Genomic DNA, 18,185 nt, shown 5'->3' with positions numbered 1-18,185 from the left:
CTCGTCGTGGTGGTCGGATCGGAAGAAGAGTACACCACCACCATCACCAGAGGCAGTGGTATCTCGTGAACAACTGGTACAGTAGCTATATCGTTGTCGTCGTTGGTCGTGTCGGTCGTTGTTGGTCGGCTAGGGAATGTGTGCTTATGCATATTAAGTTTCCCTTATGCTGGATGTACCTACTCTATACTTTCGACTCCTTCTGGCTGTTAGTTATTTCGTTTCGCCTTTTATTGTTTCACATATGCAAACTAGGAAATGAATTATTAAAATGAGATTCAGACACAGGATAGAGTGTCTCTGATGCTTGCATATAGACCGAGAGCCTGCATCATAATATCCCTGCGCTTTAGCTTCGTCATAATCATCATCATCATCATTTTCTTCATGGTATCGTATCGTTGTTGTCGCCCCCACTCTTCTATAAGTTTGGAAAGAGGGAGAGGACAAACTGAAACAGCAGCAGTTTAAGTGCATCAAAGGACACCCAAACCATGAGGAAAAATTGTACAATGTACACCCTAACAATCCTTATCCAGGACGAAAAAGAAGAAGTACAAAGAGAGTGGAGATGACGATGACGATGATAGAGACAGAACAGAAGAATATTTTCGAGGTTAATTGACGCAAAAAGGCTCAAAGTTCCTATCGTTATGCATAATGCACAAAGTGTGAATAATATCAAAGCAAGCTCCCAAAACTGGTGGTGTGGAAATATAAAATCCAGAGGAACCAAATTGGATATCCTCCAAAAATTAGCTACGGAGAAACAAGTTTATACCAAAACTTCTATACAACAACTTACGAACAAACCAACCAACCAAGCAAGCAATATTATAGCGACACCTTTTAGAATTAGGTTAGACTTTCACGGTTCGTTAATTTTGGTGAATGAGCGAAGTGGGCCCCAGGGGGTGATGTGATGCGATGTCCTGATGGTACCTTCTTTCTTTAAAAAAGTAGGTAGGTTTACCATTGTGAGAGAAGTCTCTATTTTGTTTGCTTGGAGGAATGGGAGTTTTATAAAGTAAAGTATGCAAAATTCAGGATCAATTTTCTGACAAATTATTGAGATCCTTATGAAAAGGACGCACCTGCTCTTCTTTTTGCACAAATTAAAGGAAGAAGTATCTCTCTCTTCCACTATTTAGCTGGGAAAAAGTTGTTGTTTTTTTTGCTGCTTTCAGACTTTATGACAATGACAGGACGAACTAAAGTTTTTTTGTATTTTTTTTGTTTTAATGGCTTCGGGAACATGGAACATGCGCATTGGAACCATTTGTACTATCTGGGTACTCTTACTATCAGGAGGACTCTTGGGAATTTTTTTTTATTTGTATTTAATACCAACCAACACAAACACAGTGATAGAAAATATAAGAATTTATTATTATTGTTCTGTTTTCTGGGGGGTTTTTAATGTTTCATTTCCATTTCGTTCCCCGTCGAATTTGTATATTTTCATTTCACCAACAATGAATTAATGGTGAATATTTTTTTTTTTATATATTTTGATGATGGTGAAATGAAAATGAATTAGTATTAGTGTGAGAAAAATATACACATAAATATAAATCAATACACAAAAATGTCCTGAATATGTTTGTATCTTGGTTGGATGATGATGGTTGATGGTAGGAATATGATATTTTTCTTCTACTATACAAACTCTCTCGACTGAATTTACAGGGTGTGACAATGACAATTAGGATAGGTATAGAGTTGGTATATTTGAATTTTTACGAGATGTTAAACCATAACAGTTGTAAGAAATAATAATAAATTTAACGGACTGAGGTATATAGGGATGATGATGATGGTTTTATTTTATTAATTATTCAAATTTTTGGGATTTTTAGATTTTTTGTATGTAAACTAGTGTTTAATAATTAATATTTCAGCTTTAAATTGAATATTTAAATAAGGGTTAGTTTGTTCATCGTATAAGAGTTGGAGGCTAGAAGGACAAGGTTTGTGTAGCTGAAGCATAAGAAATTAATGAAGCAAGTAAAATTTATGGGGGGAATACAAATTATGAATAAATTTAAGGATCTAGCAGGTATTTTCATGTTTGGAGAAAGTTGTGGGGTTGGTACCTGTGAGTTTAGGGATTTGTATAATTGTCACTCGATTTCACAGAAGAAATAATATCACTGTCAAAACTTATTAAAATTAAGCATATTTTTTTTTGACATGTAACACCATGTAGGAACAAGGCCCAAGTGAGTGACTGACAGCTCTCTAACGTTATTGTGTGCGCAAAGTTAATTTGCAAGAATATAAAAGACTTACAATACCGCCGAGTACAAACGGTTCGCTAAGCAGAGTTGTACTTTTTCATGACCAAGATACTCTTGTATTTGTCAATTTCCCACAAAAGGCAGTAATATTTTTAGATGTGCTTCAAAAAATGTCTTTCATAAAAAAACATTCAAATTTGTTAGAGACAATTTGTAGACATTCTTCCACAAATATTTTCTATATTTTAACTAGATTTCGGTAACATTAATAACTTTTGTGCATAAAGTAACATTAATTCGCAAAAATTAGTCAAATAGCATTACATGCCTCAGCGAACTAGCAAGTTGATCGGGCGATTTCTGGAGCAATATTATAAGGGATTATCTTATTGGCACCTCAAGTCAAGTAAGGCCGTTTGCGAATTGCGTTAAAATGTTGGTAAAAATTTGACGTTTGATTAAATTTTGACACTAGTGTGGTGAGTAAAATGGGTTAAAACTTACCCAGCTGCGGAGCGCGGAGCAGGGTAAAATTTGACACTATTTTTGTCATAATGCGTTGATATTTTAAGAAATGTAAAAGTATTAATACAACGTACTTCCTCAAATTATTATTCATCGTGAAAAATTGAAAATGAAAGAATTCTTTGTTTGTTTTTTATATGTATTTCAATTTTGTTGGCAGCTGGTTAACTATGAATTAGTGTTCGAAGACTGCGTTAAAAATTTCTTTTTGATCGTAATGAAGTGGGAATTTATCGATAAAAATAAAAAAAAAGCATGTGAAATTGAGAATTTCTTACATTTTCATACTATAATATTTAACTTTATATATTTTTAGCTGCGTTTTGTAAAAAAAAAAATAATTAATATTAAAATATGGATAAAAAAAAAAACAATTTTTGAGAGTAATTTTGTTTTATCTTGAGGGAATTTTAATCAAAGTACTGCCAAAAAAAAGTCCCATTTAACACATTTTAAAACGATTCGCAGAGTAAAAAACTAAATTTGATCCCTTTTTTAAATAAACGTCAAATTTTAATCGTGGTAGAAAATTTAACCAACATTTAAACGCAATTCGCACACGGTTTAAGTCTTATAATTTTCAGAAAATATTATGGAACTGAATTCCATAACATACTAAGCACTCACTTTAGAATAGTTTTTGACAATAAATAATCAGGGAAGAATAGGAAAACTATTGGAGCTTCAAATAATAAAAAAGATTTTAGTTTTCTATTAGGATTGTTGATCTTCTTAGCTTGAAAACCAAGATATTTTTATGATATTTCACAAAATGTGGACTTCTCTTAACGATCCTGTTGGTTCATTTCAAATTAAGGATCTTAAGGGATTAATACTTTTAACATCGCTACAATACAATCAAAACAAAAGCCACAAAGAAACAGCAATTTTGAAAAACAAAAAAAACTATTGTCATGAGGATGAATTAAGGTAGACAAGAGAACAAGACCACCATTTAGCATCTTATTCAGAAAACTTAACTATAGAAACCAGGAAATAATATCGAATATTCAAACACCAATGTGCTGATGATCAGCGAAACATTTTTAGTGCTCACTTGAACTTGAATTTTAAAATTTCAAATAGCAATTTTTTTTTCAATTTTTATGGTTTGGACAACCGATTATGATTAGGTCATATTTGAGCTCAGAAAACCACCTGAGGCATGATCAAAACAAAAATGAGCTAAATTGAGTATCCAAGTTTTTTTCTGTAAAAGTTTTCAAATAATACGGTACTCAATAAATATAAAATATATTCACATGTTATTGCTACTTCTTCCAAGAGTTTAAAGTAACAATAAAGAACAGCTCAGAACAGAACTGCTATCCAACAACACCAGGAATCTTTTCGAAAAAAAATCAAGAGGTTCAGCAGGAAAAAGCGAATATGGACAATCATGTAAAAAGATTGCGTATACGCCAGAGTTGTATTACTAGAAGTTGATCGAGTGTCTAACAATGTATGAATAGAACAATCTTTGTAGATAATATGTAAAAAAAAAGTGACATCATTTAGGTAATAACTCAAGAGCGGCTGGACCGATTTTCATGATTTTTTATTTATTGGATTCGTCTTTCTTTCGAATAGCAAAATAATGATAGAAAAAAATGAAAAAATGCCGATGTAATAAATAACTCATGCATCGTTAAAACTGCAATTGCTGACCTTCACAAAACACCGTTATTATGTTAAAAATTTATGTTAAATCGGTAGTTGGTAAGTGGAGCTATGCAAAGGACATTAAGTAAAGCTATATGGAACTTGGACCAAAGGCGTTCAGGAATAAGCCATAAAAGCGAATGAATGCGCAGTACATTTGTCCATAAAATCAATTATGTTTTATGAAAGCCGTTTTGAGATATTCAAATGTGAGGTGTATATTTTTGTTTCTGGGTAGCGTAAGTAAACTCTTATGATAATGTAGTGTTCATTTCAATTTATAAACCACAAAACAGAAAAAAACTGATTTATTTTGGTTTTTGTTGAAGTTGTACATAACTAAAAACAAGTAGTTTTTTGGAAACAAAAAAAAATTCACAGCGTTGGCTGTTTCTACTGCCAACAAAATAAAATGCACGACTGGGGTCGCACGTACTTGCTCTTATGGTAAAAGTAACTCTTTAATATAAAGCTTTTTATTCAAGAAAATTAAAAAAAAAATTTTAATTTGATATTTTCAAGAAATTTCATGAGTAGTATAAAAAAATAAAATCTGTTTTAATAATAATGTTTTACAAAAAACCAAGTATGCCATTTTATTACTTGTATAAAAAGATATTTTTAGAAAAAAAATTTCGAAAATCGTTAGAGCCGTTTTTTAAAAAAATAATTTTTTATATATTAAAAATTTCTAACATTTTTCAAAAAAAAAAGTTGGTATGCCATTTTGAAGGAATAATTAATTTTCACATAAAAACGAAATTTCAAATTTTTTCATTGACCTGTTTCCAAAAAATTTATTTTTCAAAAAAAAAAACTTGAAATATTTTTTAAAAACCCAAAAATTATTTTTTTGAAAAATGTCTAAAATTTTAATACTATCTTTATCTAAACGCTTTTGTATAAAAATTTTCGTTGAAATCGGGGTAATCTTGTACGAGATATTCAGAAACCAAAAAAAAACGTTCTATGGCAGGTACCGTTAATAACGGTACAAAAAATATTTTTTTTATTTCAAAAGTTGGCTCTTATGTTAAATACTACACACAAAAATTTTAATCAAAATCGTTAGAGCCGTTTTTGAACAAAATTCCGTTAAATGGCAGGTACCCTTAGTTTTGGTCTTAAAAAAAAATTCAATTCCCCTCTCTAGGGAATCACCAAAAACTGCTAACTACCAAGTTTAAAGAAAATCACTTCACTCGTTTTGGCTGTAGCTCGAGGTCTATACAGACAGATAGACAGACAGAATTGCCGGACCCACTTTTTTGGCATTCTCCATCATCGTAATGTCATGTAAAATTGTTATCTCGAGTTCGATTTTTTTTACGAATCCTAAACTTGCCCTATAGTACCTACCTATATCGCAAGTAAAAATGAATCAAAACATGTTATCAGTATTTGAAACTTCTCCTCTAATATTGAAATCAAATTTTTTCCAATTTAAATTTTCTTGGAATAAGGTCTTCAGGTGGAACCATAGTAACTAAGTCAGTCCAAAAAAAAAAAAACAATCATCATCCCTGTTGCTATTTATAGACCGAAATCCATTGTTTAAATTCAAGGGTAAATAAATATTTAGTTAGGTACACACCAGACGTCAACTTCAACTTTGATAAAATACAAACAAAAAAAAAAAGAGTCCTCAACCAAAAGAAAACATATCTACTTTTCTGAACAATAAAATTGTTTCAAAAAGACTTTTGACATTTCCCGTCAAAAGTTTTGTTCAACAAATTATTTTTAAATATTAATCAACTCATCTTAAAACTTTCTCTTTCAATATTATTAAATTAAAATATTACGAGTACATAGCTATTTGAGTAGCTATTTGTTCAAAAGTTTTGAAATTTTTCATTAAAAAACAGCAAAAATCAAAAACCTTTCAAGGTTTAGATGAGACTTTAACAAAAAAAAAAAACTACTCTTAAAAACTAAAAAACAAAATTAATAAAAAATATTTAAATAAAATTATTGCATACTTTATTGTGGTAAACTATGGTTAACCTATGACATTTTTGAAAATATGTGTAGTGTACACAAAAAAAAAAAGAAAAAAAAAATTAAAACTTGATGGTTTTGATTTTTTATACAAACTTTTCCTGTTTGACATAATTAATCATAATAACTCTCGGCAATGGCAAATTAAAAATAAACAAAATACAAAAAAAGTCCTTTTTTGCAAATATGAAATTATTATTATTATCAGAAACAATATAAATAGATGGCTAAAGGCTTGATAAATAAGAGGTGGAGTAGGTAATACGAAACGTATTGCATTGTACCTTGTGGCAGGTGTATAACAACTCATACCTAAAAAGCTGTACAAACATAGAACTTGTGGCACCGTATGTGCGTGCAAGTGCAAATGTGTGTATTCTTCGTACAGAGCAAAAACGAAAACAATTATACGAAATAACAATAATATGGACGCAAAAAGAAAATTTATATAAAAAAATGTAAATTAAATTTTAATTGGGTCGTCATCCCTGGTGGCAGTGAGAGGAGTATGTTTTTTTTTATTTTATTTTTTTTTTTGCTCTTTATACTACCCCATTCGTCAGAAACAGAATGAATGAATGAGTGGAAACGCGCGTACGCCATCAAAAGCACGTCACGATGGACGGCCAGGGAAATGTTTTTTTTTTTCATAGGGATTCTAGTTGATTCTGATGTACAACACAATTATTATTCCATTCGTAATTTTTGTATTGTTAACACAAACAAAAAAAAAGGATCATAAAGTGCCAGAAAGCCATCCATCCATTTAGTCTCAGATGTATGTGTTTAATATAGACGTTTTACAGTGGAAATTATAGACATCAGTTTTGGGCGAAAAAAACATTCAATAATTTAACAATCAATCATTGTCAGTTGATAGAGAGATTGCCTTATTTTGATACCAGGAAATAGGCATTGCCATTATGCAATTAAGTTTAAGACCACGTGGTAGACATTTATGTCCTTTATTGGACTATTAAAGTTGAAAAAGAATCAGAAATTGTACAAAATATTTCAACAGAAAAGAATTCCGCCTAAAATTAAGCGGATTTCTGCATGGTTTTTTGTCAAGTTGGCTTTCGTCTTAAATTAAGCAGAAATCCACTTAATTTAAGATGAAAATCTTCTTATTTTTATGATAATAAGAAGATTTTTATTTTAAATAATATAATAGGTAATATTTTCTTACTGTGTATGAATTCAAATAAAATTTCCGCTTAATTTAAGAGAAAAATCATCTTGGCAAAAAACCATGCAGAAATCTGCAATTTTATATAAAAATCTTTTGATTATAATGACAACTTTCATCTTAAATTAGTTGGATTTCCGCTTAATTTAAAACGGAAGTCATCTTGGCAAAAAAAAATTATGCAGAAATCCGCTTTAAGTTGTTTCCGTGCAACAGAAACTATAAATTATAGTAAAAAGTGGTAAATTTTTAACAATTTCAGCAAAAGCTTACATTTTAGCAGAAACCAAAAGATTTCAGCAAAAATTGTTAGATTTCAGCAGAAATTAATTAATACTAAAATAAAACAGAAATTGGTAATTTTAGCAGATTTCAGAAGAATTTCGTAAATATAAACTGTGAATTTATACAGGAATTGCTAAAATCCAGCAGAAACTTGTAAATTTCAGCAAAAATTGTTAGATTTCATTTAAAACCGATAGATTTTAGTAGAAACTGATAAAATAAAGCAGAAGCTGTAATTTCATTCAGCATTTCGGTTTTCAGTAGAACTTCGTGCATTTCAGAAGAAACTAGTTAATTTCACTGATAAAATTTAGCAGAAATTCATAAATTTTGCAAGAACTTGGATATTAAAACAGAAACGGATAATTTTTCGAAAAAGAACTGAAGTTCAGCAGAAGCTTATTATTTTTATCAAGAGATATAAATTTCAGCAGTAGGTAACTAGTAATTTCAGCAGAAATTTGTAAATCTCAGCAGAAACTAGATGATTTAATAAAAACTGACAAATTTCAGCAAATACTGATAAAGTTCAGCAAAAACTGGTAGATATTAACGGAAACTGCCAAAAATCAACAAAAAAATTTGAATTTTGCTAAAAATCATTAGTTTCAACAGAAATTGGTTAATCTCAGAAAAAACTGGTAAAATTCAACAAAAAGTTTATATCAGCATAAGTTGTTAGGTAAATTTCAGAAAAACCGGTAAATTTTAGAAGAAATTTGTAGATTTCTTTAGTAACTGCTTAAGTTCAGCCAAAGTTGGTAGATTTAAATAGAAACTGGTAGATTTCAGCAAAAATTAGCTGAAATTATTAAATTTCATCAAAAGCCGGAAAATTTCAACAAAAGCTGGAAAATTTTAACGAAAACCGATAAATTTCAGCAGAAATTAGATAATTTCTTCAGTAACTGCTAAAGTTGAAGAAAAAAATTGGTAGATTTTTTGACGAAACTAGTAGATTTCAGCAGAAACTAGCACAATTCAGCAGAATGAAGAAAATTTCGGCAAAAACTTTGAACAGACAGAAACTGGTAAATATCACCCGAAACTGTTTTCAGCAAAAATTTCAACAGAAACTAGTAAGTAGATATCACCGAAGAGTGGTACCTATATTTTAACAGAATCCTGTATATTTTAGCAAAAACTGTTGAATTGAATCAAAAACTGGTAAATTTTAGCAGAAATTCAGTTTATAATCTTTTAATCGCTATGTTTTCAAATTTATTAGCTATGAGATAGATCAGCAAATTTTGAATTCAAGTTTATTCCAATTTTATCACCAAATTTGTCCCACTGTTAATTATTCACCCTGTCAATCGAGATTTTTGTGGTTTTTGAAAACTCTACAATTCATTGAAATCTGAAATGTGTGATGGGAGGAAAAAAGGAGAGACCTGACTCGGGACATGTTATTAATAAAGAGACGTGCTTTATTGGAGACGTATTTTAAAAATTTAATTGCTTTTCAGAGAAAAGAGAACTCAGATTAATTTATTTCATGAAATTTTAAAATAAAAAAAAAAATATAAAATTATATTTTTTTTTTGCTAATTAGGTATGTTTTTCTTCATATCAAAAAGAAATTTATTAAATTAATTGTTCGAAGAAGACACCTTATTATAAGCAATGCAATCAGTCAAGTATGTCACCCAGTCACAATCAAGATGAGTATCACTGTTTTACAAAGTTTTTGAAGGCTTCTTGTTTCTCAAGGAGTACTTTAAAAATAAAAAAATTGATTTCCTTTCGTCTTTCATGTCTTCGTGAAATGCACGTGCAAAACCATATTGTTCCATTCTCCTTCATTCTTTTTTACAAGAATTTACCGCCGAATGGCTAAGCAGAGGTGCACTTTTCATGGAAATAATACTCGTGGAGGATTTGTAAATTCCTCGCAAGAATATCGTCATATTCTATCGCACTAAATATTACAATGGAATAGGAATGACATTTTTTTCTCTCCAACCAAATAGAATATTGATTGTTACGAATCTAAAAAAAAATGTATGATAACTAAAAAGTACGTATACGCCTTGGTGACCAATTTGCATTTCTCAATATAAACATTCACAATCCTTAACAAGACAACTAAGCGCCTAGAAGTCGAAAACGCCCATAAAAGCAAACATTGAAAAAACTTAGCATCAAAAAAATTATAAGTTAGAGGATAACTTTTAGCATTTCGAAACAACTCAACCCTAAGTTCTTATCAATTTTTCTAATTAAATGAGTTTTTTTTTTCAAAAATGGGCGTGTCAGTGGGTGGAAATGTCTTTGATAACTTCTGTGTATTAAACGCGAAAATTTATCAATTTTTATTGATCGGTATAGATGTAATATGTAATAATTGAGTACTACTCATTCATTCATCTCAGCATTGAAAGTTATTTAAATTCATTTTTCTTCTTCTTTTTTCACCTCCCTTTATTCATCTTCATAGAAAAACATTTCTACTTTAGGTACCTTAAAAATTTCATTTCCGAAATCTTTATATTACCTAGAAGCACTACATTACATTATATCAAACAAAAATCCAAAGAAAAAAAAAACCTCCCATCCGGTTTTCTTCGAGGCCATCATTTCCGTTCTAAAAAAAATATGCAAGCATACAAAAAATGCAAAATAAGTCTTAACCTGACACATGGAATTTTATATTTTTTAAAATAGCCCACCCCAGAAAAACGTAAACCAAAACCAGAAAAAAGAAAAAAAAAAATAATAAAATAAAATATAACAGAAGCAAACCGATAAAGTTCCAAATACAGAGATACTAGCTTCCTTTATGCTAAAAAGTAAAGTTGATATCCGGCCAGCATCATCTGGAAGAAACTGCATCTTTTTCAGTTTTTCAACCATCAAACAAACCATCAATTCCATAAACAGACATACATTTTAAAAAGTTTTTTTTTTCGTTCGCCATTCAAAACAATTTTTTATATGAATTCTATCTCAAATTGGTTATAATAGGGTAAAGGTGCAAGAAATTGGTTTTTATGTTGTTTTTATGTCAATTAAATGTAAAAGTTATATTTTGAAGCAGAGGACCTCTGACAACATTCAGAATTCTAAAAGAACTCATAAAGTTTGCGAAAACTGAACTGAAAATGCGAAGAATTCAGATAAGCATACAACTGTCAAGTTGACAGGAGACATTAAAAGCAGTCTACAAGGTCTGTATTGTAGAGTAGAAGTCTCTGCTTAGAAAAATACTTCTTCAAGCTCATATCGAAAAAGCCTCCCAGTCTTGAATCAGTTTTTAAGCTGATATACATAATCGATTAGTTGAAAAACTGAAAAAAAATCATAGGGTGCTACATAATTACTCAACCCTTTTTATAGTTTCTCCTTATTTGTTTTTTTTTTCTCAGTTTTTGATTTAATATTTATTTTTCTTTTCACATTATGGAAGAAGATTCAAAAGGGATGCTGCTGGATGCATCATCATCCAGTGTCAGCATTAACATGACAGTGGCAGTGCAACCAAATACAGTAGGAGCCATGCAGAAGCACCATCATTGCCAGTGTTCTGACATCTTTATATCGAAAAACGCCCCTACTTCAGGGAGCTACAGCTAAAGAGGGCGTTAAAACCAAACATTTGCCATATGGTGGCTGCTTATGGAGTATGCCTGCTTGCTAGCGGGGATAACGGAGATTGAGGGAACATTATAAACGGGTTGATTCTACTCTTCCAAGGGTACGAATACATGTCATATACAGTTTTGTTATTTTTTGTATTTTTTCATGAACATACAACATCCATCTCGAGCCCAGAATGATATGGGCGAATTCAATTTTTATTTTTTTTTTTATTATTTCTCGAGAACCATGTTTATTTTGGGAATGATGGTGCTGGGTAACATAGCCAACGAGAACGATGACGACCACGATGACAGCGCGGAATTGAGCAAGTGACTCCAAATCAAAATAAATAAAATATAAATGATGGTAAATAATGTTGGAAGGGGGGGTATTCACTTACTCTGGGAGTAAAAACACATATTCTTTACTATACACACAGAAATGCATGAATTAATGCTAGCCGACTGGCCGGCCAGTCTTGCCTTGCCTTGCATTGCCTTATGCCTCCACGCCATAATTTACATGAACAAAAAAATTTTAATTCTATAAATACCTACAACGAGTACCGTTTTTACTCTGTTTTTTTTTTTTTTGTATCCAAAAGGGACTATACTCTTTAGCATTTAGCCATGGGTGTTTTTTGGATCGTTTGGTGTTCGTGTGTTTTGGGGGCTTGGGAGTCAGAGACAACATCTGTTCAGTTTTACAGTAGCCAAATTGTTGGTACATTAGTTACATGATTTTTGTTGAGATTTTTGTTTGTTTTTTTTTTTCTCGTTTTGTTTGTTTTTTTTTTTTAAGTGAATGAAACCCGCCAAAAAAAATATAAGGTTCATTTATTTTTGAAAAGTGTTGAACTGAATGTGGATTTTAGATGATTCATTGTGGAAGAAGGTCTGAATCGTAGCTGATTCAGAAACTATTGAATGCTCGGAACACGAAATTGAAATAACGGTAATTAACTTACTTGATTACCTTCCCCTGCCCATTCGTTATATTTTTCCCTAAGATAGTTTGCAAAAGTTACCATTTTTCATAGTTGAAATGAGTCCGCTGATATTACATGAGTAAAAAGGAACTCCGCTGAACTTCTACCGAATGCCTTTTTTTAAGCGGAGCCAAAACCTAATTTTTTGCTCAGCCACCGCCGCGCTGAAACATTGAAATACCTTGTTCGCCGGACCACCACTTCCGCACCCAGCATGCGGCAGAATTTGCCGTTTAACGGGCGGTGATCGAATCTCAAAAAAGTTAATTTGTTTTTTTTTTTTATATTTAATTTTCATTTTCACGGTTAAATGCTAGTAATTGACAACTGGTCCAAATGAAAATAGATAAAAGATGATAACTCCTGATAAGCATGGCCATATAGGGCAAGGAAACAAAAATTGGAGTCATTTTTTTGAAACTACTGACTCTTGGGTCCTTGCAACGAACTCACAAAGCGTTCAAAAGCAAAAAGTTTTAAAAGCCTTTGTTCTTTGTAAGAATTTGGAAAAAAAATAAAGATCTTTACTACGCTCATAATAAGGATTGCTGTTATATTAAAGGATTTTTTTGGCCCAAATTCATTTCGGGATCAGCAAACGCTTTTAATATAGCCTCAGCTTACATAATTTTCTTCCGTCATATAAACCAACAACAATCACAACTTAATAGCTAACTGCTTATTAACGATTTATACAATACAACGCTCAACTAAATAGTCTTTATCAATAAAAACAGAAACTGAATATTTTGGAGCTATCGAATCCTGTAATACAAAAATGTTGCAAAATTCGTAGAGCAGTCAACATCTCCTACGCAACTTGGTACTTAACGAACTGTTGTTTAAGGCAAGTACCAATAGACCCTTAATAACCTTCTACAAACAGTTTTAAATAAGCTAATACATTGGGCTAAAGGGTGTGGATTTGATATAATTCCCCACAAAACGGAACTTGTCCTCTTAACGAAGAATTACTGGATTTCGAACTTTAAACCCCCGACAGTTATAGATGTCACACACACTCTATCTAATCAAGTTGAATATCTTTGACTCATTTTTGATTACAAAAATTGTGAAAAGAGCTATTAATAACAAATGGATTTTTTTGCCTTACATTGCTCACTGGTGTCCCAATTAGTGTTCGAAAATAATTTCCAGTCTTCTATTCCCCTAAGAATTCTATGTGAAGACCGTAACATCCTGGATAATGACGTTTACACTTCCACACTGATGTTTCAAAAGCCAACGAAGATGTAGGAAGTGGATTTCTTTCAGTAACAACTGAATCCCAGTCTTTGCTTCCGCCTACCAGACCATTGCAGCGTTTTCCAATCGAATATTCTAGCTAAAACTATACTCGAATCTTCTCAAACAGCCCAGTGCCATTTAAATTTCTGGCCTTTGTGTCTTCAAAATCAATAAACCATGAATGAATAGAAATAGAGTCTTGACCTACAAAACCTTTTACTTAACCTTGACTGAAGACGGAACTGTTTGAAATATAATGAAACAATTCTTTAAATTGACATTCCCTGTTAGACAGTTCAGCTTGATCAATCTATCATCGAAGCCTTTTATTACAAGAAAAGGAACCACTCTAGAAGTCGAATTTGAAGCTTCAGTAAAATAGACATCACCAAAATGGCGAGGTTTGTGCAAACAATGTTGAAGTCGAGTTAAGTTTTACATAATAATAATGTAGGGTCAAGATCGTGTCGTTTTCTGTGTTCGTTGAACTGTTTCGAAAAGACTGGAGCATGTTCCGGCTCCACAGCATCTTTAATAACGAATTTTATTAAGGAACGGATCATGAATATGTACCAGCTCTTATGGCACTATATTCAAAACGAACTCCCCAAATATAATTTATATAATCTATGATAGTCTATCAACTGATAGTGTCCTAAGTCTAAAAATTTTAACTTTTAATTTTAATATTGTTGAAACTTAATTCAAATCCTTAAGGTTCTTTAAATCTTAACTTAAAAAGAAATTTATAAAAAAAGAATACAAAAAAATCACTCACCATTATGTCCCGTATTCGTGATAATAACCCAAAAGTCAATAGTCTTCTCTGGTCCCAATTCTTCATAGTCCCACTTCTTCTTAACACGCACCGCTCCATTAGTTTCCACCGTTACCCATGGATTTTCATCTCGAATCTTAAAAGTTTCCTTATCCGTTTCCTTTTCCAATTGGAATACAGATTTACCCTCTGTATCGCCATCGGCTTCAGTGAATTCAATACGTTTCGTAGGACGGACCGCGCGCGTTACCCTCCTCTTATCACGACGATGCGAATGTTGATTCACCGAATCATGACTTAAATCAAGATGTTGCATTATAAACGAAACCGGTTCCGGTGCAACAAATTCAATCAAGACCTTAGCTGGCTTAGCCGATGCCAAACTGGGATATCTCAAATCATGAGCTTCAACATCGAGTAGAAGTTCAGTCTTCTCAGGCTCACTTGCCAACATAAGTTCACCAGTTTGTGGAACAATAATAACAATATTACTCGGTGCAACCAAACGATAAGCAATTTTATCACCATCACCATCTTTAGCCTCAACTTTGCCCAAAATCGTAAATCGTTTCCATGTTGTGGTGAAATTTCCATTCAAATCCATGGATTTTTCACCAGCTACCGCGAATTTGTATTCGTCGTTCACAAAAACTGGTCTATTATCGTTCTCATCCAAAATCGTAACGACAACTTTCGAAACAGTTTTGTCGACTTCATCCAAATCCGAAGCTTGCACTGACAAATCGTAGTATTGCTTTGTTTCGCGGTCTAGCGGTTTGGCGGTCACTAGCCAAACGCCACTCTCCTCATCATTATCCACCACTATGGTGTCCTTTAGATTGCCTTTGGAATGATGTCTTTCCTGTAAGGCAAAGGCGTTATCTTCATTCCCACCGATAATAGTGTATTTAATCTTTTGCGAATCACGGTTAGAGAATGCCTGCATTAGAGGAATTCCACGGACTCGTGTTCCCGCTGGACGATTCTCTCGCACTTCGCCAGCTGCGTCCAACATCGAACCAGGAAAACGCAACATATCCTTGCGGTGCATAACGAACAGTTGCAAATTATGCGTTGATGTTGAATTGGGTGTCTCTTCGACAACCACCAAATTAACTGGTCGATTAACCAGTGGCGATATGTCGGAGGTTGTCATCACGACACCATCCTCCAGGACCGTAAAGAACTTGGAATAGCCAGTTTCCAAGAGATGATAGTTGCTAGCATTGTTGTTGTTATTCGAAATGGGCATAGTTTTGAATTTTTTAATACTAAATCCTGGATATGTATCGTGCGGCAGGACTAAGGACATATCGTTATTATGGCTAATTGATGATGGAGTTGATTTTGGTAAATCGAATGCATTGCAACTACAAACTAATACAGATAAAATTGCAAATAAAGTTATTGGATGTCGTGTCTTTTTTTGCTTAAAACATTTATTATTATTCTTCCCGACCAACAACACCACCAACGGTGTGGTGTCGTCCGCGTACCGTGTCGCCATCATTTCTAATAATGGACGACAATTTCAAAATATATTTTTCCAAATCGTTTTCGACGTTTAATTGTTTTCCACGTTAGAATAAAAATTCCGATATAAAATAAAATTCAATGAAATATTGTTTTATTTTTTTTTAGAGTTTGTTTATTTTAATTTGGAAAATTTTAATTGGAGTCAGTTCATTTTGATGAATATTTTTATAGACATTTATGGACAATTCCGGAAGTCCTTTGATAGAAATTTGAGGTTAGAACATTATCTGAAAAAGAAAATTAAAAAAATGTTAGTATCGATTGTTTGTTGATTTTTGGTTAAAATTCTATTGATTGAAATCAAAGTGATTTTAAAATCACATCAAAATTTTATGATGTTCACAACAGATTTTTGTGTTTTGATATGAAAGAATGCAAAAATGGTGTAGGTATAGCATATTTCAAGGATTAGAAATTTATCATTCAAATAAATATTGAAATAGTCATTTTAGATATAGTGTGGGTGTTGGGTGGTGGTTTGTATTAAAACAAATAGGTATCCATAAAATGTCAAACAAAAAGGGTATAGAATTTTTCACAATTGAATGAAACTAATCGATATTTATTAGATTACAAGAGAAGGGTTATTGATGTTAAGTGGAATGATGAAATATCAATTTGTTTGTTAATATAATTTTGAAGTGTAATCAGGATAAAACAAATATTGTTGAAATAATATAGAACAATGAGTTGAAGCAGAGATGTAGTAATAATGTCAATAAATATGTACTTAGGTACCCTGTCCAATTGAATGTATTGAAGATATAGAGGGTATGAAAAGGTATAGGTAAATAAAATACCTATGTCAGTATGATAGAGTAGCCTATTTTTCTTATTGAGGACCTAATGAAATAAAGTATAGGTACGTTTTAATATTTCGTTTTTAATACGCTTTTATTAGGTTCACTAGTAACCAATTCATATCGTTTTCATTTGGTGGTCCGGAACTGTTCGGAATTACTCCGAATGATTTTGGCACTCAATAACAGTTATAATAATTCTAAATGGAAGAGAAAATCTATTCCGGATTTAAAGCCAAAAAAATCCATTACAGAAGCACACACACAATCCAAACATTTAAATTTCAAACCGTAACGTTAATTTTTAAATAATTTTGTTTGTTTTATGAGGGAAAATCATTTTTGCTTGATGAAGTAAATTTTAAAAAAATACAAACAAACGGTGGTAACCGATGTTAAAGAAAATGTAATTGGGGTCAAATAAATTATTTCTTTATTCACGGTAGGTAATACAATACACAAACTACAAAATGGGTAAAATGGAATACCTACAATTTGTTTGTTTGGCATTCCGAATCGGGTAGTTCCGGACAATTCTAAGAATTACCAAACGAAAGCGTTATAACAAAATAGCAATATAATAAAATTTAGGAAATCAATTTTGAACCAATTCCAATTTATTATCGTATCGAACTGAAACTTTATACACAAATGTAGTTCGGAGGACAACACAATACTTTGGAGGTCCAGACCCCGGGGAAAGAGGCACGGGGTTCGAAATACCCCAAATCCAATTTTAGCCTACTTCCAATTATCTTATCAAACTGAAACTTAAGCTCGTCATTATAATTATATAACAAAAAACAAACCGAAGGCCCACAATTGTATAATGATAGTTGTAAGCTTATTTCAAGAAACTGCTGATAGAGAGCTCGAATTTTTCGGGCCTTGTCTATGTCTTCAAGCCAAATTGTTTAGCATAAAAGTAAGGCAATCCAACTGCTTATTTTATACAGAATGAAACTAAAACCTACATAAATATGCTAAAAGAGCGATTATTGTTGGTACTATTTTTAATGATCACAACTAAACGCAAATTCGAAATTAATTTTGAAAAATAAACCTTTTCGAACTTATAGATCCCGTATCTATCACCGTCTAGCGTGATTGTTATGGACCTTTGTTCGACATGTCGTTTCTAATACCCCATACATGCCAATTTGCTACAATAATTTCGATAGTCGAAAGTTAAATATCACAATAGTTCTAAAGGTTATATCAAATGTCTTAAATGTTAACCTTTTGGTTAACTCAATTTCTTTCTGTATGGAATATTAAAGACACGCAGACACGTTACAAAGTTCTAAAACCAATATTTGTTTAAAAAAAAAGGTTCTGGCAATCAATTTAT

At 31.8% G+C, this 18,185-nt stretch overlaps 1 protein-coding gene across 7 annotated transcripts in view; it reads right to left on the bottom strand.

Annotated features, from left to right (window-relative positions):
* The window catches only part of LOC129905842 (neural-cadherin-like), a 658,269-nt gene that overhangs the window by 599,657 nt on the left and 40,427 nt on the right, over nucleotides 1-18,185 (bottom strand). For all 7 annotated transcript variants that reach the window (XM_055981444.1, XM_055981445.1, XM_055981449.1 and 4 more), the window contains exon 2: nucleotides 14,499-16,261. In XM_055981444.1, coding sequence (XP_055837419.1) covers nucleotides 14,499-16,008 — 1,510 coding nt within the window. In that variant the 5' untranslated portion in view covers nucleotides 16,009-16,261. The remainder of the gene's footprint in view (nucleotides 1-14,498; nucleotides 16,262-18,185) is intronic.

The sequence above is a fragment of the Episyrphus balteatus genome, chromosome 1 (genome assembly GCF_945859705.1).
Source record: "Episyrphus balteatus chromosome 1, idEpiBalt1.1, whole genome shotgun sequence".
NCBI classification, from domain to species: Eukaryota; Metazoa; Arthropoda; class Insecta; order Diptera; family Syrphidae; genus Episyrphus; species Episyrphus balteatus.
Note: the sequence above shows the minus strand (reverse complement) of the source record. Positions and strands in the feature narration are given on the sequence as shown.